Source organism: Tachypleus tridentatus, chromosome 8 (genome assembly GCF_004210375.1).
Source record: "Tachypleus tridentatus isolate NWPU-2018 chromosome 8, ASM421037v1, whole genome shotgun sequence".
NCBI lineage: Eukaryota > Metazoa > Arthropoda > Merostomata > Xiphosura > Limulidae > Tachypleus > Tachypleus tridentatus.
The window spans coordinates 141213733-141236577 of record NC_134832.1 but is presented as its reverse complement, the minus strand read 5'-3'; the positions used below and the strand labels follow the sequence as shown (position 1 = coordinate 141236577).

The 22845-nt window shown below is 34.3% G+C and overlaps 1 protein-coding gene across 2 annotated transcripts in view; it reads right to left on the bottom strand.

The window, feature by feature from the left end:
- The window catches only part of LOC143223625 (dystrophin-like), a 187325-nt gene that overhangs the window by 92339 nt on the left and 72141 nt on the right, over window positions 1-22845 (bottom strand). For both annotated transcript variants that reach the window (XM_076451800.1, XM_076451802.1), the window contains 2 exons: window positions 3709-3923; window positions 1257-1411 (listed from right to left, as the gene is read on the bottom strand). In XM_076451800.1, coding sequence (XP_076307915.1) covers window positions 1257-1411; window positions 3709-3923 — 370 coding nt within the window. The remainder of the gene's footprint in view (window positions 1-1256; window positions 1412-3708; window positions 3924-22845) is intronic.

Here is a 22845-nt window from a genome sequence, read left to right as displayed (position 1 = left end):
TAGGATTAAATTCAATTTGAACCCTTAGAACATTCTCCATAGCTCATAGAGTTTACATTCAAACTTTGAATCAAACTAGTCCAATAGGCTTGGAAGAGTTACGTTGCAAATAATCACACATTTCGTCTTTATTGATAAATAGATTATGAGCTGAGTTTTGTTGGACCCTTTATGGATTACCAGATGATGATAAATGCTATATTTGATGTCTTATTGGAAGAAAATAAAGTTAGTTAATATGTTAGATAATCACTTGCACAAAACCGAGTAATGGGTTGCAAACCCACATTTTTACCAGATTACAAACACAGAACATCTGTCAACACTATCGGAGTTCTATATTAAGTCTAATCGAGTTACAGAACAATGGCAGAAGGTGCTAAGCCTATATGATGTTAACTTGAAACAGCAAAAACACGAACTAAAGTGACAGAAAAATTTACTTTTCCTCCGAGTCATCTTATTTGTAGACTATTTGTTTGTCAAATTTTTTGTAAACCAGCTAAGATTTATTACACAATGATTCTAGTCGCAAGATTTTATTTCATGATCAATGGTACAGTTGTTTGACTTTAGAACTTTTGTGCAGATCTACAGAAGAGCTAACTGTGCGTAATCGTCCCTAATTTTGAACAGTTTAAACTAGAAGGAAGACAGTTAATTGTTATTAGCGCTGATTGTTAGGCTACTCTATTCTGACTGAATAATAAACATGGTCGTCAATCTTATATCGTATCTACAGCCTCAAAATGCGCGTTTTGGGGGAAATGGGCAACGAACCTTCAGGTTTAGAGTCCGAGCAACCCCAGCTGGTACAGCGGTAAGTCTACAGATTTACAACTCTAAAATCAGGGGTTCAATTCTTTTCTTTATTACTATCACGGGAACAGTCAGTTACCAAAGATTTTCTAAACAAAACTTCAAAATTGTTCAAAGGCAAATTTCCTGCGAAATATAATAAATATAGCGATATTAGTGGTTGTTGTTTTTTCAGGGCCTCAACTTTTCAGTCTTCCAAGTATTAAAGAACGGGCCTGTTATGCCCTCCTCCAGATGTGAAACCGCCTATCGAACCTCAAACATTTTGTCAAAAAGTATTCATTGAATTCTATCATTTAAAAACAATTAAATTATGTTTTAGCTTGAGCACAAATATTTTTTTCGTTAATTTCTATAATGGCAATATCTATCTTAATTTCATTTACAGATTCATATATTATTTAGATAAATAAATACAAACTAACTGGTACACCAACCGTGAGGATAGTTCAGCACATCTTTGATAGACTTCATCTGCTACATCTTGTAGTCGTGACATGTCATCGTGATGGTTGTCACTTGCCAATTTATCAGCTAATCGACTCAAGCTTTCCACTGCAGGCTTCCACTGATGAAGTTCATTCTGAAGAACCTAATAAGTATTTTACGTGAATTACATCAATGTTAGTTAATTAAACGTTCTCAGTCGTATACGATTGCTCGTTAAATTTCTTCTTTTAGGTAAAATTAATTTTAATACACCAACTGTTAATGGAAAACATTCAAAGAGATCCGCAAGTTGACCAAATATAAACTTAAACTCCTCAAGCTTATTCTATGTAACCTCAAGTAGATCTTCTGCTAGTTAATCGAATACAGTTATCAATCATTACCATTAAATTAGTACCCGGCATTTTATTGTGGAAGTGTTTAATATTGCGCTGAATCAACTTTCGCCACAATAATATCCTGTAATCAGCGTGGCAAATATTCTACAATATGTTGTAGAAAGTTTTGAACAGTTGTTTTCTCTAGCCCATTCGTCGTGGCCTGCAATTAGCTAACAGATCTCATTATATGAATTTTTCCCATAAAAACTTCTCCACACCATTACGCCATTTCCAGCAGTTTACACTATCGGAACAACACAAGCAAAATCAAGTGCAATTTATTCTTTTTTATCAAATATATTCTCTATAATTGGAACAGAAACTGGTGAAACATCACTCATCAAACCACATCATACATTTCTAACCATTTACTGTCCACACTTGCGCTCTAAACACAACTGAAGTTTTATTTTCATTCAAGTGTGCGAACTAAGTATCTTCGACTGGTTTTGACTGCCACATAGGAGGTACTGTAGTGATATTAGTATGATACAATGGAAAAAGTTCACATCTGATTACTATTGAAGGGAATCCGTCAAAACATCCTTACCTCTGCTACATCTTACAAACCTACCTAAGGAATATTTTCTTTCGTTTTCCAGAGCAGGTGGCAACCATAGGTTTTGCCAATGGCAGGCTTGTTTTCTTTTGGTTACCTCTTTCGATGGACTTTGATTGAAGAAACACATTTCGATAAAAACACTCCTGCTATACGTAAATCCCACAAATCTTTGAGAACTGGACTAACCACTGGTCTCATTCAACTCCTTACAACTAGTAATTCACTCATACAGCTCAGAAGCACAACTAACATGATAAACCAATTTTTAAAACGGAAATAAGTGAAGTGTTTTAGTAAGCTATATCCGATATTTTAATAAAATAGCCTATTAGATTAAATGCTCTTTAGTTGCTTAGAGACTTGTGATTTATATATTCATGTACAATTAACGTTAACAGCTTCTAATCAACTAGATCTATTGTACCTTCTTCAAATGTTATTCTAAAATTAAAATTTCCATTGAATATTTAAGAAAAACTTTAATATTTTTCTATTCAAATATGAAAGGTTTATATTCTAAAACGTAACAAGATTTAAGAGTGGATGTACGTATATTCCTAGAAGAGCCACATCAGGCTATCTGGTGTGTCCACTGAAGAGGCTCGAATACCGAAGGACAAAGCTTAAGGAAACTGGATGTAATTCGACTGAGGACCAAGAATTGAAAGTCAGTTTCAACAGGTTTGCATATTTTTAGATTCGCAACAAACTTATCGTTACTAAAAGAAAGTTCACACAAATCCAAAACATTCATCGATTTCTCCCACTTGTCCAAAAGCGCTCAGTTATGGATGAATTCAAAATATTTAAAAACCTCTTCCAAGTTCTTTCACAAAGAGTTACTTACAAATGGCTAATTTTAAAAATAATACAGCAAAAAACGGTCAACATCATTACTGAAAATTGATTTTATGTTAGTACTCGTATGTTGGGGTGCATAAAATATTGGTCATATTTTGAAGAAGTCCCAGAGGAGTCACTCATTGAATTTAGATTGCACTTTTAAAACTGTTTGAAATTTACTGTTGAAGGAGACTTAAATTCATTTCAAACGTCAGTAAGATTGATCATCAAAACAAGAGAATCTCAGATTACACCACAACATATACGTGTAGCATTAAGATTGATCACCAAAACATATACGTGTTGCATTAAGATTGATCACCCAAACACGAGAATCTCAGGTTACACCACAACATATACGTGTTGCATTAAGATTGATCACCCAAACAAGAGAATCTCAGATTACACCACAACATATACGTGTAGTATTGGTCTGAAAAAGAAATCGGTTTTATCTGAACTACTAACAGTTTTTGATTTTAGAAACACTAATTAAAACATATGTCGCTTTCATCGATAACTCAACAAACCGGAGCTCGTGAAACTACTTCATTGAGCTACTATTAGTCGATCAGTTAAATACGTAATTTAAAATGGAGTATTTCATTATGAAATTTCTACAAAACGACTTCTAATGCGAAGGAAAATTCTTACCTTCTGTTCTTTCACTTGCACCTCGAGAACATCCAAAGTTTGACCTACAGGTGGCAGTCTTTTTACTCTAGATTCGGTTCGATCTAACCAGTTCTCAATATCACGTTTCCGGTCTTCAAAACTGTGCCTGTCAATCATAATTCCTTCCAAGAGATGGCGTTTTCGCTGCATTCCTGGTACTTTGCCACCGACCTTCTCTTGTCGAAGTTGTGCCACTGAAGAGTGAAGAGTGCAAAGTGTCGATAACAATTTTATATTAATGTAAAAAAAAACAAAACAGAAACAATTTCTTTTTCTCCGTTTTTTTTATATATATTTGACCGCCACTTAAAAGTTTCTGACGATCACCGTTTCCGTGGAAACGCAAGAAGTGGTGGAGTAACAGGATGTTTCTATGGAAACACGTGTTTGAAGTGGTGGATTTATTTTTCAAATGCCCTTAAGGTCTTTGACGAGAATAATCTTTTGGATCATCTTAATGGTCGTTTAGGATTAAAAAGCAACTTGAAGTAATGCGGTTTTTTTCTTTCAATATTGGCGTCCAGAAAAATCATCAGAAGAAAAACAAATTTGAAAATAAAAAGTTTCATACTTATTTTTAATACGTCACCGACTGTACAGACATGTATAAAGTAGATGATACACATTGGAAGCTACTCATGTGTAAAGAACCCGATAAACTTTGTACTTCCAAGATTTTAATGATAGGTAGACTTAAAAATGAATATATCGCTCTAACACTGCAGTTAAACAATTATCACTGACTTGTGAGCAAAAGACGATACGAACATAAATGAGAACTAAAAATTAACCCAGGAGACAGTGTTCTAATTAAATGACTGGTTTAAAAGTTAACCCAGAAAACAGTGTTCTAGTTTAGTGACTAGTTTAAAAATTTATAATGATAATCGGGTTGAATAAATTGTATTTAAAAAATACTGAATATGCAAGTCAGCAAATCACGTGGTAAACATAGCCGATGTAGAGCCGTAGTGGCACTGGATGTATCTTAACGACATCTTGACATTGCTTGGGGTTACGTTCCTAGTGTGATGTCGCCGAAGAGTGATCGTTTTATAAAGATATGTAAGAGCCTTTACAACATATAATATTCAAACACTTAGACCATAAAGATGTGTCAAAGTTAAAACTTAGTTGTTGTTTTTTTTCCCCAGACAGGAATATATATATCCCTTGAACTTAATGAAATTGGAAAACCTAGGAATATGGATCAACAAGGCCCATGAAAAAGAGACCTGCAACAAGTCGTTCACCAGCTTTAGTAAGTAAACTGTGGCACCTTATAAAATATTAAAATCTATAAACATAAATGACAATCACAAAAGCCATCCACATGTTTCAGGCAATGACACAAAACATAATCAAAAAGGAATTCCACCTAGAAAAGCAACTTAAGTTGCTTTCACGACTATGTGTTGTCTATCATATACCTCAAGCAGCCCGCGAATAAATCGGGTATTAGTGTTATTCCATATAAAGACATAACAGTCAAGTCACTGATCACAGCAATTATGTATTTGTGTGAAATTAGTGTGCTGAAATGGGTGCTGGGAAACCCTCATTTACGAAGACTAAATGGATTGTAGAAGACTTTCAGGGATGACTAGTGTGCTTTGTACATGACAGCCTTATGACTAAGCCTTTTGCAATGGAAACTACGCTGCATGGCTGTGTTCAAAATGCACGGTTGCCAGATAGAATACGACTGAACATTGCGACAATAACAGTGAAAACATGGTGAGATTCCAAAATCATTTTATTACAACGCACTCATGGATTTGATTTCTAGAGTCTTTAGTGCTTTTAGGATTTTAATATCAATGTTTTACTCTGTTTTTCGTTTTACCTAATCAAAGGTTTTTGTATATGTTATGCACATTAATTAATGCATTCTCACCAATTACAGCTATCAGCTGGTCGATTTTATATCTGAAAATCCCACTTTGGATACCATATTATATAACCAACGGATGTTCCTTATTTCATATATTACACAGGTATACTGATAATGATGCATCTGTGATATATAATTTGATACTTAAATTTGAAAATTCGCCCTTTAAGGGTGTGGCCTAGTGGCTAGCATACAAAACTGTGAATCGATAAATTAAATATTTGAACTATGACATACTGTTGAATACTCGTTGCACTTTTAGCTGTTGCACACACGTTGCACTTTTAGCTCTGGGAGCGTTATATTTGTAACAGTCAATTCCGTTATTTGGTTAAGAGCAGACATCTTGGTAGGTACAAGTGCTGCAGATTGATTGCCCTCCCTTCGGTCAACATTTATAAACTACTCTAACTAAGTCTGGGTATCTGACCTTGTCGTTTAACCACATGTCATATAACGTGTATTTCAGAAGCTTCCCATTGAAGTAAGTCTCAAGGCTTATAATGCTAAAAAAACGGGTTTCGATACCTGTAACAGGCATAGAACTGATAATACATTGTGTAGGTTTGCGCTTAACAATAAACAAAGTAATTCAGCTTGTAAATATCAAATCAATATTTTATCAAATTATACAGAGTAAAAATGTTTTTAACAATAGCACTAAGGCATAAGCTATAAAAATTAAGCCTATAACAATTCAGCCAAGACAAAAGAATGTAAGTAAACTTTTATAACACAATTAACGAAGGATGAGTATGTGAGATCAACGTGTAAGTGAGTTATGTTTTATTGAATTATAGGGCCGTTTTATTAGAAAATTTAGATTTATTTAAAAGAAAACAAATAAAAACAGCTCGTTGAAAATTCTTGTAAAATAAATAACTTTGACCCGAAAAACTTTAAAGAAAAATAATTTGTGTATATTCTTGAGAATTTGTTATCTCAAAAACTAAATTATTCATGTAATAATAAATATTTGAAATCGCGAAGGAGCGCTTTTGTGTTTTTTTTATTACGACTGTCACTGTAAAACAATGAAACATAAAACTATCAGATGTATTCTAATATGCCCCCTGTCTGCAGGCTTACAACGATAGAAATCGGGTTTCCATACCCATGGTGGGCAAAGCACAGATAGTCCATTGTGTAGCATTGTACTTAATTGCAAACAAACAAATTATTATTGTTTATCCATTGAATAGGATCTCAGTTTTAGGTTACTTTTTACAATGATTAAACATGGTGGGTGATTAATTATTATAATTCATACTGTATTTCTCTTAGTATCAGAAAAACCTAGTCACATTAAATTTCATGGTTTTTGGCGACATACACTGACTAACCATTTTATTTGGACTTCTCCACCGATAGTCGTTGTAGAGCATTAGGTTTATATATGTATTCAACATAGATCATAATGTGATGTATCATGTAATGCTTAAGCCTTATCAATATAGTCTTGCCACGGTTTGGCTAGAACACAATGGATAAGAGTAGAGATCAGTTTGACTTCCAAAAGGGGTCAATAACTGGTGCCAGTCTAGTCTTAGCGTCTCTACCAAAAGTAGTCAGAAGACATTGGTCACTACAGTTGATCAATAGTGGCAATAAATAGAGAAATACGCTTGCCACTAAAAAAAAAATGTGACCACCAGATGCTGGTTACTGAGGAGAAACAAAAATCGACTGAACAAATTTGTAAAGTGGGTGAGAAAAGGAGGGGATCAAATTGGTGCAATGCTCCCTAAAAAAAAAAAGATCCACATAACATTTGCTAGCTGTAAAGATGATCCCGTTCTCTAATCGGATAATGTTATTGTACATAATTAAACCTCATCGGTTTTCATAACGTTATGATGTATTAAATACATGACTGAGTATTATAATGAGGGTTAACATTAATATACATCAATGTTTTAATATGTGACGTAAAATAGTAAAACTATATGGATAAAAAAAGTGTTTCGATCAGTTTTGAATTCCATTGGGTTAATATGACCCGAATCGTAACAAACACACTTTCATTTTCAATTTAATTGATACTGTAAGAGAATAATATGATCTGAAACATAATAAACACACTTTTCAATTTATTTGAAGATGCATTAAGTTAATATGATTTAAGACACAACAAACGTTTTTAAACTATCGATTTGTTTTAAATTCTAGTCGGTTAATATGATAAGAAACATAAGAGATACATCTAAACATTAAATTTGCTTTAAATTACATTGGAATAAACGATCTAAAAACAAAGAATGCACACATAAACAATTCGAAACAATAAAGGCGCACCTGAACGTTCAATTTGTTTTACTTTCCATTAGGTTAATTTGACCTTAAAGGTAACAGACAAACTTAAGTTTGCGATTTCTTTTAAATTACACTAGGTGATGTTAAATGAAACCTAACAGACGTATCTGGACACCACAGGAAATTTAAAGAAATTTTTGAAGTGATTGATTTGAAAACAATAATTAATTTATAAAATTTCTAATACAAACATTCGACAGTTCTAAACGTTGTTGTTGTTTTCTAGTTAGTTAATTATAGAGATAAAATAGAAATAAACTAGGTTTTTTTTTGTTCACTTAAAGGTGAAATTACAGTTTAATCGAAAACACGTTTTCCAGCTCATCAGCTCACAAGTGTGTCAGGCCCTGATGCAAATAATACATCAATAATTTTGTGCAAATCACGAAAAGCTATTAGTACGTACAAAAGACTAATTAAATACATTTATAATTAACTTATTGGAATAATATCCATCCCCACAATGGTACAACGGTAGTCTGTGGACTTATACCGCCATAAACCGTATTTCAATACCCGTGAGGGGGTAGAGCACAGATAATCTTTTGTGTAGCCTTGCGCTTAACATTAATATTGGTTTGTTTGTTTGATTGTTTGTTTTGAATTTCGCATAAAGCTACTCGAGGGCTATCTGTGCTATCCGTCCCTAATTTAGCAGTGTAAGACTAGAGGGAAGGCAGCTAGTCATCACCACTCACCGCCAACTCTTGGGCTACTCTTTTACCAACGAATAGTGGGATTGACCGTAACATTATAACGCCCCCACGACTGGGAGGGCGAGCATGTTTGGCGCGACGGGGATGCGAACTCGCGACCCTCGGGTTACGAGTCGCACGCCTTAACACGCTTGGGCATGCCGGATCAATGAAGATGAAAATATTCAACATATTTAACGGTTTAACACTAGGAACTACATTTTTATAAGCCTCACGCCAAAATGTGGACAAGCTCGTTTAAAAAATAACAACAACAAAATCGAATCACTCATTGGAACTAGTGAGCAGTGTAACTTTTATTTTCAGAACAAAATTTGAGTAATGATGTAAAAAAGCGCGCCAAAGATTGAACAAGAAGTTAAGGTATACACAGGGTGTTCGGAAAGTCACTGTGCACTTGTATATTTATTAACAGACATGTTTCAATATAGAATACAGGAGGTAAATATGAATGACAATTATAAACAATGTTGAAAGTGACCCCCGTTGGCATCAATACAGCAACAGCTATCAGTTGCTGGCTTGTAATAGATTGAATAAAATGTGATTACAAAACTGCACAGTGACTTTCCGAAGACCCTGTATAAAAGAACTGGAATGAAAAAATACAGACTTGCGATGGTTTTTTATTGTCTTAACATTTTTAGATGCTCTACAATAATTCCTGAGCGCTGAATCCTATACTGATATCTATTTTTCTCCATCATGTTCATATTTTTCACAAACTGTCATATGCACCTTTTTATAAGTGAATCATTTTCGTTTAAATCAAGTCACATTTTGTTATGCTTAATATGTTGACAACCACTGGCTATTGATTTCTCTAGAACGGTCGATAATACTATCACGTCGCGACTAGTCTAGAGAAATCAATAGCCAGTGGTTGTCAAAAATATTCATTATCGTAAAGGAAATAATAATTTGATCCAAGTAAGAGTTGTTTTCTCTTCCTGATTAATATAAAAGTCTTTACGTTATAGAAGAAAAAAGAATATTACTAAAACTAAAACAACTTTTACGAAGGTTAAATTCGCAGAACTTCTTACATTTCCTTAGAATCTTCTAAATAAAGTTCGTTATGTTCGTGATAAACCTGATAATGAAACTGCTTTTAGCAATAACAAAATCTTGGTCTTGATTGGTCTTGACTCTATGAAATATTATTATTATGAAATAATATTATTATCAGTGTTGTGCCTACCGTGGTTATCAAACCAGGATTTTTATATTTATAAAACCCCAGTCTTAATACTGCGCTACAGCAGGTACGTTTCTTATAGAATTTTTTATTGTTGTTAACTTTGTCGGTCGTTCAGAGGTCTCGTCACAACTTTTATCTTGTTATTTGTTTTCCTTCATGACGCATGAGCTGATTCGCAAATGTTTTTTTATATGCCACTGAGATTATAATATTATAAAAACAGTCACTTTCACTTTATCCACATATTTTAAACCTTCATGGATGAACCAATCAAACATATGTTTTTTTCCTTTCTTAAAAACTGCGCTAGTGAACAAGCCAGTACTTAAACTATGTATCGGTTTTTCTCATTGTGACAATGCAGCACGTTCATTCCGATAGCATGTTTGACACTTCTCACTACGATAAAAGTCCAGCTTATCCCTCATTGGCTAACGTGTGTTCAGGTTTACTGACGAGGAGTGGTATTCTTCTAAACTAATACAACAAAATAACACACGTTGATCAACGTGTAGATTAAACTGAACTTCGATATTAAACAATTTTCGGAATTTAATTATTATTAGGATACTGTTTACCAATAAAACACAGATATTTGCGTGTGTTACTTTTCAAAACATTCACAATAAGTTTGTGACGTGTTACAAAGAAATTGATTTCGTTCAACAAGAGTTGTAGGGTACTGTTGTAGAACATTTATTAAACCTCTATTGGTATATCAATTAAATACAAGTTATGTGGATTTATTTATTGTTAAATGCAAAATTAAGCACTGGGCTATGCTGTGCCAACTACAAGTATTTAAACCAGAATTTTAGTGTTATAAGCCTAGATACTTGCCGGTGAGTCACTGAGGGTGGGGAGAAGGGCCGGATTATTTAATAGGTACAGCGTCTAGGGCCTACGAAAACTATGGGCCCATGAAAATTTTCCTTAAAAGTTAATCCTAAAGAGCTAAAAAATAATAAGCATAATAACATAAAATATACATTTTACTGTAAAAACTTTATTACGTCTTTAAGTTATACGATATATTTTTGAATATACGCATTGGTCTGTGTACTTCTATTTACATATACAGCCGTTATTTAACTATAGTGTATTAATACACATAAAAAGCAAGTATAAATTATGCGCATATAAATACTTAAATTTAAAACCAGAATTTATAATTTATCTAACTTTTGATTTAATTTATGTGGGTGGTAGGGCCTACCAACAGAAGGTACCTAGGCCCTTGATACGGCAGTGGGGAAGAAATAAATTTTGTTGCTGTTTGTAATAAGACACAAATCTACACAATGGGCTAATGGTACTCTGCCCACTACAACTATCAAAACACGTTTCCTAGCATTGTAATTTCGCAGACATGCTGCTGTGCCACTAGGCGGCAGCAAAATAAACAGAAAAAACAAACAAAATATTTTATTGTAGACTATTAATATATTACCTAATAAAAACGTAATAAACAATTAGAGATTTTTAGTCGGGAAATAAAACGTAACACCGACAGAAAGAAAGATAAAAATATTATACACAGATAGATAGATGACACAGACTTTTGGATGAAATAATGATATCTTTGAAAACAAGATGATATAAATGATATAAAAAAATTAAAACTTATTTTAAGATTCACGATTTAAGCGCCAAAAGCTGACGAACTGTTAGAAATCCGTAGGCCTAAAATTTGCGATAAAGGTCAGGTCCACTCCAGATGTTATTGTTTTTTATCACATGACGTAATTTGCCCATTTTGGATGTAAAATGAGAGGCTTATAGAAATACAGTAGTACAATGTACGTAAGTTTAGAAGTTTCATAGTAACTTTGAAATGAACAAATTAAGAGGGATGTGACAAAAATAACCAATAAAACAACGAAAAAACACATTATGTTTACGGCAAATTTTAGGCCTACTTGATTAATCTGAAACATTATTGTGGCTTATAGTATCGTATTAAGTAAAAGATCATTGAACTTGACTACTCCCAAAATACAGCTATTGTGTTAATATCTGAGTGAACCTAGTGTTGTTACATGACAACAAATTATATATTTAAAGAAGAAGAAGAAAATGCACTATGTTTTATTTCAAAGTTTCATTTTACTGTGTGCTTATGGTTTAGTTATAGTTAGTGTCAGGGTAAAGAAAATAACATAAAAATATAAGGTCTTACTTGAAGAAACACTTAGTATTTATTTAGGAAGAAGTTCTAGACGTTGTGCAGATTAAATATGCAAAGTGTAAGACGAGAAGAAATACTTTCGTTCCTAGCATATAAATCACCTTACAACAGAGCTAGAGTTGTGTAGCGTTAAAAAAAGAGAGCCCATGTTGATGACGTCCAATGTACGTTGACACAGAAAAGCAGGGCAAAAATCGAAGAATGATATGTCGCAAGGTATGCCTACAATGAAGAAGGCTTGCACGGATGATATGAATTGGTAAGTTCATGATAACTTATATTTAAGTTTATTACGTCTTTGGACATTCACAAGAACGTTTACACGACAATTTCTTACAACAGGAACTACACCTCTCGGTTCACAACACCCCAACTCAAACCTGACCTTGAAATCTTATGTACTCAGAGTGAAGGATTCGGAAATCCAAAGAAGAATCTTTAGTGTAAATACTTAGCACAAATTTAGTGTGCCATAACCTTGTAATGTTTACTAAAAACCTGCCACGTTTTGTGAAAATGCATAGGGTAAAATCAAAGTTTTAGTGAGAATAATTTCAACATTTCTGGGTTCCATGCTCAGAAAATTTTGATTGGCTAAATGTTTCTCACCCTTTAATATTTCAGAATCACTTGATGCCTATACAACAAAATAGTGGGACAGTCAGACAGAGAGAAACAAACGTGTGTTGGTAACTGTAGACAGTCCCCCAGTGGATCAGCGGTAACTTTACGGACAATGCCAAAATGCGAGGTTCGATTCTGTGCAGTAGAGAAAAAGAAGATAACTCACTGTATTGCCCTAAAGCGAACACATAATCATATATACCCGTGAGTGTGTATACACAGTTGAAATTTTGAAGTAACGATCTCACGCCAAATTATTCTCTTCAATTTTCATTTTATCATTTTTGTACGGACAGTAATGTACAGGGTATTTTGAGTTCTGTAAACAAAGCAATAGTTGCCATAGAAACGATCGTTCTGAAAATTCTGCGGAAAATTACGAGCACCTAGAGTTTTCTGGCCTTCCTTTAAGAAGCTCTACAACAGTCACAAAACAAACAAAGTTTTTATAAACACTCAGTAGAAAACACACCAAAAAACAATAACAAAACAAACAACAAGTTATGGACACCCAGTAGAAAACACACACACACACAAAACCAACAAAACAAACAACATTTTTATGGACACCCAGTAGAAAACACACCAAAAACAACAACAAAACAAACAACATTTTTATGGACATCCAATATAAAACACACCAAAAAATAACAATAAAACAAACAAGATTTTTTATGGATACCCAGTAGAAAACACACCAAAAAAGAACAACAACAAAACAAACAACATTTTTATGGATACCCAATACAAAACACACCAAAAAACAACAACAAAACAAACAACATTTTTATGGATACCCAATATAAAACACACCAAAAAAACAATAAAACAAACAACATTTTTTATTGACACCCAGTAGAAAACACACAAAAAAACAACATTTTTATGGATACCCAGTAGAAAACCCTCATCGACGAACCAAAATCTGCCCATTATTTTGTTAATTATTAAAATGACAGATACGCTCTAAGAAGAAATCAGATCTTAATAGCATTACTAATTATTATCTCCGAGTGTCATTGTTTCTCATAGTTTTCTGTGAATATTTCTGTAAACAAAACGCACTGAAAGGAGGTGACCCGGCATGGCAAATTGGTATGGCACTCTACTCGTAATTTGAGGGTAACGGGTTCGAATCTCCGTCCCATCAAACATGCTCACCCTTTCACCCGTGAGAGCGTTATAATGTTACGGTCAACCTCACTATTTGTTGGTAAAAGAGTAGCCCAAGAGTTGGAGGTGGGTGGTGATAACTAGCTGCTTTCCCTCTAGTCTTACACTGCTAAATTAGGGACGGCTAGCACAGATAGCCTTAGTGTAGCTTTGCGCGAAATTTAAAACAAAGTACACCATTGAAACGAGAAAAGAACCAAAACACTTCGTGGTTGGTCGAAAAAAGATTCAAACAGAAAAACTAAACAATTTCAGGTTCCTTGACCTCTCAATTAAACTTACAACTTTGTGCGCTACTGTGTCATAGTTTGGCTATCATATCTATATATTACACGCAAACACATTATTACACATTCTCTTCATGTGTTACATAAACCTAGAATAAAATGGTTCTTAAACATCAATGTAATGTAAATTTTAAAGGCCAGTATTTTAAGTGCAATAAAAAGTTTTCGCTTTGATACGATTGTACTCAAACACCCATGTCGGTTGATTTGTTTTTACTAGTACTTGGTTTCAGTTTTCACACTTAGAAAATATCGGTCAGCAAGAGAAAAAAAAAATTGAAAGATTTAAAAGCTTATTTGCAACACGATCGTGAATGGCTTTGTTGTGGTTGAGGTAAAATAAGATACATAACGTATGAAGATATCCGTTAGTTAACTCTCATGTGGCTCATCGCTTGAATGTCACGCTAATTTGGTTACGACACGCCACTCAATTATAACGCTAATACGGTTAAGTTTGTTTGATTTTTTTTATTTCGCGCAAAGCTACACGAGAACTATCTGCGCTAGCCGCCTTAATTCAACAGTGTAAGACAAAAGGGAAGGCATATAGTTATCGTCACCCACCGCCAACTCTTGGGCTGCTCTTTTATCAACAAATAGTGGGATTGACCGTTACATTATAAGATAAGAGGGCGAACATGTCCCCGTCACACGAAACATGCTCGCCCCTTCAGCCGTGGGGGACGTTATAAGTTTTATTAATCCCATTATTCGTCAGTGAAAGAGTAGCCCAAGAGTTGGCGGTGGGTGGGGGTAACTACCTTCCTTCCTTCTAGTCTTACACTGCTAAATTAGGGAGGGATAAAGCAGATAGCCCTCGTGGGGCTTTGCGCGAAGTTCAAAAAACAAACAAATAAGCCTTTGTTCTTGGATGGGGGTTCCTGAATGACTTACTGTCTATGACAGATTTTTGTTCAACTGTTTATAAAGTCTGGTATCAATAATCAAAAGTAAGCTGGCTGTACAGGCCAGAAGTACAATGAAACGTAGTTAATGAAAACAATTTTATTTAATAAAATTTATTCTAAACACATAATGTCAAAAATTAATACATAAGACAGTTATAATCAGAATAAACTGATTCATTCCTCGGATAATTTCCCTATTATCGGTCTCCCAGTGACTTACAACGCTAAAATCCGGATTTCGATATTCGCGATGTACAGAATAGTGGTAGCCCATTGTACTTATTATAAAAACTTTATTAATGATATTTACGGCCATAAACTCAGATGTAAAGAGAAACCTAGAAATGTTTTTATTTAAGTTATAAGTACAGTATAATTTAGGTTATACAGGCGCAGTTCTTTCGAAACATTTTTATATAGTTTATATAGAAAGTGCCTTGTCACCTATCTATGTTAAAAATACAAGAAAAATAACATATATGCGCTTCCTATTATTGCACATTTAATTTATTTGTAATTTCGATGCAAATTCAAAAACCGTTATTACCACAGTCAGCCCACCTGGTGACACAACGGCATGTCTACAGACTTACAACGTTAAAACCCGAGTATGGATACCTATTGTAGACAGAGCACAGATAGCCCACTGTGTAGCTTTGTGCTTAGCTTCTAACAAAACAAAATAACTTCTCCATCTGTCTCTGTGATGACAACTTTCAATCCAGCCCTTGCTAATTAAACCTGTAAACAAGATGGATAATTAACCATTGTAATGAATATGTCATTCCTATGTTTCACACTGTTTATTTTTTGTTTGTTCACGTCAACCGTTTGTTAAATCTCACTGTCCAGTGATCCAGAAATAAAACTCATTACATTCGCGATTACTCTCTATGTCATTAGAGTTCTTTAAAAAACAACAAGAACACACACACACTTCGTCCTGACTTCCGAGAGTTCTAATTAATCTTTCCAATACAAACCGAACAAGTTCGTTTTAATACTTTTATTTGATTTAATACGAAACGGAACACGCTGTTACGTAAATTAATTACGCATGTCATTATTTTAATATTTAACAAAGAATAATGCACCAAGGGTTTCTAATCAGAGTTTAGTTTATCACGCTTATAATAAAGTTCTGATTGAAGAGCCACCCCGGATATTTGATACAGATACCAGAAGTTAACAGGTTGGTGTTTGTGAAACCTGTTCATGTGCAAACAGGGTTAACAGAGATTTTGTTTCTTGCTAGATCGAAATAATGAGAAGGGCTAACGTAATGGTTATGTAAATCGAATTATGTTTAATAGAGATTTTTTTTCACTGCTTTATCAGTTTATAATGTGTAAGTCTGTTTGTTTGTTTGTTTTCAATTTCTCGCAAAGCTACTCGAGGGCTATCTGCGTTAGCCGTCCCTAATTTAGCAGTGTAAGACTAGAGGGAAGGCAGCTAGTCATCACCACCCACCGCCAACTCTTGGGCTACTATTTTACTAACGAATAGTGGGATTGACCGACACATTACAACGCCCCCACGGCTGAAAGGGCGAGCATGTTTGGTACGACGGGGATGCGAACCCACGCCCCTCAGATTATGAGTCGCACGCCTTAACACGCTTGGCCATGCCGGGCCCATGTGTAAGTCGTGTTGATGTTTAGCAAGAAGGTACTAGTACGTTTTTTAACTTGTGAATGTACGTGTTCAATAAAAGGGATTATGTTAGTGCCGTACATACAGTTGAATTGATTTAAGGTTAACAGGAGTATTAATACATGTGTATTACATGATTTCAATTAGAAATCTGGTTAACATATAAACTAGAGTGATTTCTTGAAAATCATTAGGAGCCGATTTAACATGGAGATTAAGGAGTTATTTCGTGTATAACAGGGACCATTTTAACTCAGAGGTTCCTATGTTTCTGTGTTAGAGCGTGTTGGTGTTGTAGATAATTCATAGTACGAACCAGTTTAACACAGACGTTAGGGCATGTTTATGTTGTAGGTAAATTAAAACAAAGGTTAGGGCGTTTTTTGGCTTATAGATAATTCATAGTAGGAACCGGTTTCACACAGACGGTTAGATGTTTCGGTGTATTAGGTAATGCTTAGTTGTGTTGAGAGATGCAAGAAGGTAAGCTGATTGTAGAGTATAGTTAGTAAAATAAAGTAAAGAAAAGTAAAGTAAAGATTGTTGTGTGGTTATAAAGTTAAGTAAAGTAAAGTAAAGTAAAGATTGTTGTGTGGTTACAGTTAGTAAAGTAAAGTAAAGATTGTTGTGTGGTTATAAAGTAAAGTAAAGTAAAGTAAAGATTGTTGTGTGGTTATAAAGTTAAGTAAAGTAAAGTAAAGTAAAGATTGTTGTGTGGTTACAGTTAGTAAAGTAAAGTAAAGATTGTTGTGTGGTTACAGTTAGTAAAGTAAAGTAAAAGTAAAGATTGTTGTGTGGTTACAGTTAGTAAAGTAAAGTAAAGATTGTTGTGTGGTTACAGTTAGTAAAGTAAAGTAAAGATTGATGTGTGGTTACAGTTAGTAAAGTGAAGTAAAGATTAATATGTGGTTACAGTTAGTAAAGTAAAGTAAAGATTGATGTGTGGTTACAGTTAGTAAAGTAGTAAAGATTGATGTGTGGTTACAGTTAGTAAAGTAAAGTAAAGATTGATGTGTGGTTACAGTTAGTAAAGTAAAGTAAAGATTGATGTGTGGTTATAAAGTAAAGTAAAGTAAATATTATTGTGTGGTTATAGTTAGTAAAGTAAAGATTGTTGTGTGGTTACAGTTAGTAAGGTAAAGATTGTTGTGTGGTTATAGTTAGTAAAGTAAAGATTGTTGTGTGGTTACAGTTAGTAAAGTAAAGATTGTTGTGTGGTTACAGTTAGTAAAGTAAAGATTGTTGTGTGGTTACAGTTAGTAAAGTAAAGATTGTTTTGTGGTTATAGTTAGTAAAGTAAAGATTGATGTGTGGTTATAGTTAGTAAAGTAAAGATTGATGTGTGGTTATAGTTAGTAAAGTAAAGATTGATGTGTGGTTATAGTTAGTAAAGTAAAATAAAGATTGTTGTGTGGTTATAAAGTAAAGTAAAGTAAAGATTGTTGTGTGGTTATAGTTAATAAAGTAAAGGATTGTTGTGTGGTTACAGTTAGTAAGGTAAAGATTGTTGTGTGGTTACAGCTAGTAAGGTAAAGATTGTTGTGTGGTTACAGTTAGTAAAGTAAAGATTGATGTGTGGTTATAGTTAGTAAAGTAAAATAAAGATTGTTGTGTGTGGTTTATAAAGTAAAGCATTGATGTGGTAAAGGTGGTTACGGTTAGTAAAGATTGTTGTGTGGTAGTAAAAGATTGTTGTGTGGTTATAGTTAATAAAGTAAAGATTGTTGTGTGGTTACAGTTAGTAAGGTAAAGATTGTTGTGTGGTTACAGCTAGTAAGGTAAAGATTGTTGTGTGTTTACAGTTAGTAAAGTAAAGATTGATGTGTGGTTATAGTTAGTAAAGTAAAGATTGATGTGTGGTTACAGTTAGTAAAATAAAGATTGATGTGTTGTTACAGTTAGTAAAGTAAAGATTGTTGTGTGGTTACAGTTAGTAAAGTAAAGATTGATGTGTGGTTATAGTTAGTAAAGTAAAGATTGATGTGTGGTTACAGTTAGTAAAATAAAGATTGTTGTGTGGTTAGCCAGTGCTGGGAAAGTTGATGTTGACAATAAACTGAAATTAAACAACAAAACATAACAAATAAATTTCAATATCAAAATTCTGCTTCTTCTATTCCGGGTCTTCTTTTTTTTTTTTACTGGTTCTTAGCAATGTACACAAGTTTTATATGTAATTTAATTTTATCTGTCAGTACACGACGTTTCACAAACAAAACAAAAGTGACTTTAACTTCGATGACAAGGCGAACACATAAATTTATCTTGTTGTTCTCTGTGTGAAGACTGGCATTGAATTGACACTCATAGAGAGATGAAGACGCAAAGGTAACATAAAGAAAAACAAAAAAAATGTTTCCCTTGTCAATCATGAAAGTAACTAGACATGATAACGTGTCTTCTCACAGGAACTTAGCACCAACACCAGAAGAAGACTGACCTTCAAGTTCCTGCTTGACTCGTAATATGAGGGTCGTGGGTTCAAATCCCTGTCACACCAAACATGCTCGTTCTTTCAGCTGTAGGGGCGTTAAAAATGTGGTGGCCAATTCCACTATTTGTTGGTAAAAGAGTAGCCCCAGAGTTGGTGGGTTGTGATGACTAGCTGCGTTCCCTCTAGTCTTACACTGATAAATAGCGCTGATAGCCCTCATGTAGCTTTTCGCGAAATTCAGAAACAAACAAACAAATGTATGGCCAACGCAGAGGACCTCCAAAGTGGCGATCATCAAGAAATATAGAGTGAACGTTTAGAGACAACCCGTCTAAAAATAAAATTTGAATATTACTAAATATTATTTAGCGATTTAAGACGCGGATTATGGTAATTCTATGTCATTGTGCAAGCCAAGTTAACATAGGTATTATGATGATTTTCTTATCATGTGGTAGAAACACGATTAAACTAACAAACATGATAGTTTCCTGTTGTATCTGATTAATATACCTGTGCATTTGACACAGGTGGGTTAGTACAAACTGGGTTAAGACAAAAGATGGTTTCTTTGTTTTAATTCTGTCGCACTATGTTTGGTGTAAAGAAGGTTAGCACGGAAATTAAAACGAGTTCGTGTTGTACAGAATGTGTAGTGTTTTCTGTGTTAATTGAAGAATGAAGTTGTTAAGTGTTGTACTTAATATGTGGTATTATCCGGATTAACAGAACGATTGATGTAGTTTCAGGTTATGCAGAATGTATAACGTAATACAATGGTTGAAATAAGGAATGTTTTATTGGTTGAACCACGTATTTTGTGACATCTAATAAATAATAGTAACCCAATGATCCGAATGAACATGTTCGAAGCATGTAGGAAATCTTTTTTTTTTTTCCTCACAGTAATGAATAACTGAGATTTAAAAGGTGTGTTACTTTTGAGTTGGTTTGACGTTGTAGGTCTCTCAAGTGCCATAGCGGATTGTCTATGGATTTACAACGCTAGCAACTGGTTTTCGATACCCGTGGTGGGCAGAGCACAGATAGCCCCTTGTGTAGCTTTGAGCTCAACTTGAAACAAAGAAAAAATTGTGTTGTTATAATAAATACCTGTGGTTTAAAGAATGTATTACTTTTATTAAAGTTGTGTTTGACGTTTCGTATTGCTCGTTATAAGTACAGGAAAGGTTATCACATGTAAGAACGAATGTGGTTTCTTGTTTCATGTAAAAGGTGTGACGAATCAAGTTAACAAATTAGAACAATGAACAGCGCTACCTGTTATAATTGCTTTTGTGGAGTGTTAAATGAACTAGCGTAGCCGTGGGCCTATGGGCCTTATTTACAGGGCCGCCATGATCGAATTCAATTTCTTTAACCAAGTTTCGAACGGTAATAAGTAAATCTATTGATTTACGTTATCTAAAGTAAATCGATGCCAAATTTAGGAGTCTGCCTTCGAGGAATCCCTACAATAGTGTTTACGCGAAATATCCGAGTTCCCCAAGTGTTTGGGTGAGGAGTTTTACCATTGTGAAAACTCCGAGGCCGAGACGATTCGTTTTGCATTACTTAGATGTTCGTGAGCCCAGCAGTTTAGAAGAAATTCTCAGGGTTTATCAAAGGTGGGGTGAAGACTTGTTTTATTTGTGCAAAAATCTGGACCGAGACGATTCACTTAGTACCAGTAAATCGATGCGATCAGTGGTTTAATGGTTGCGTGACACGTACACTAGCAGACTGACAAACAGACACTGAATCTCATTATATAAATAATAATAACAAAGGTAAGGCCGAGACAGAGCTGGTTTTCCATCTTCATATCTCTGTTTAACTTGTTCTCCCCCATGTGTGACAGCGGTAAGTTCACAGACCTACAACGTTAAAACCTGAAGTTCGATTCACGTGCTGGACACAGCAGGTAGTCTAATACAGTTCTGTCCTAAAACAAATAAATTGTTTAAGGTAAAAGAGAAATTTGGGTTTTCAAACGCGAGACCAGTTTTTAAGAAATATATATGAGGGAATAGGGGTTCATTCATTCTTGTGGCCAATGTTTTACTGACCTTACAGATAGGAATTTTATTGTAATTTGGTTTAAAAGTGACCCCACCTTTTTCGTCTAATTATTATCGTTCTTTCAATTACATATATAATATATTAGGTTGAGGAATAATTCGTGAGCGTTTTTAAATAATTTCATTCAAGCATTACATGCAAGACTATACAATACTTCAATGCATGAACACATTACACCCAAAACATTTATTATGATACTTTATTTCATGTAATACCTAGGTATATAGTATGCATTGTTTTAAACGAAATTGCAAGATATTAAATGCGAAAAGCAGATGGTGTCGAAAATGCTCGATTTTATCCACTTGACATTCCATTTAATGAGCTGAAAATGAAAGCAAAAATTAAAGACATATGAAAATCAAACACACCATCTATTAGAGCAAAAAATTATCTACCAAATGACATGAAATATTTTGCGAAAGCGTTTCATTTATGAATATATTTTTGTAACTTGAAAAAACACTCACGAATTATTCCTCAACCCAATATATTTCTGGTTTAGAAAGCGATAAGTCAGTATCGTACGTCAAGGAACGAAAGAAATCAAATTACATAGAAATGCGTAGCATTTATTATATTCTCACTACAATTGTAATAGGAAAAGTGAATTTTCTTTTTCTTCGAAAATCTAAGAAGTTTTTTTTCTTATCAGGTTTAATAACTGTCCATTAGTAAGTAAAGGAGTTGGTCTTCGAAAACAGAAAACTGTTTCGTATAGAGAAAGACAAGTAAGGTGAATTTCTTATTTTCATTTCGTCTAAAGTCTAAGAAGGTTTTCTTATCAGGTTTAATAACTGTCCGTCAGCAGGTAAAGAGTTGGTCTAAAAATGTTTCAGCGGTTTATTTTTTGTAATTTTAAGTCAAAGAACAACTGAATTTGTTTGTTTGTTTTTGAATTTCGCACAAAGCTACACGAGGGATATCTGTGCTAGCCGTCCCTAATTTAGCAGTGTGAGACTAGAGGAAAGGCGGATAGTCATCACCACCCACCGCCAACTCTTGGGCTACTCTTTTACCAGCGAATAGTGGGATTGACCGTCACATATAACGCCCCCACGGCTGAAAGGGCGAGCATGTTTGGCGCGACTGGGATGCGAACCCTCAGATTACGAGTCGCACGCCGTAACACGCTTGGCCATGCCGGGCCAATATCAAAGTGGTTCCAACAACAATATTAAAGTGGGCTATCTGTGCTCTGCCCACCACGGGTATCGAAACCCGGTTTTTAGCGTTGTAAGTCCGCAGACATACCGCTGAGCCATTGGGGGGCGAACAACTGAATATTGAATAGCGTAAAGTGGCTTTGATCAACTTTTTGTTTGCCTTAAAATAAGTATTTTTGAACCCATTAGAAGCTTTTTTTTGCTATTTTTCTTTCATTTCCCTTAACATTTTAATTTCATTTAATTTCATGTTCGCGTTTCTAACACTAAATGTTTTGTACAAATTTCTTTACACATGTGTTTTAAAAGCGGTCAAATCAGAGGTTCTTGGTTTATTTTTGGATATTTTATGGTCGTTTCTCTATGCCTACAACGGGTGTTGGAGAACACTATCTTTTGAGCCGCGAGGGGAAACATAGCGGTAATAAGAGTTATTCCGGTTGTGAAAAAGCTGATCATTGTTGTAACAGTAAT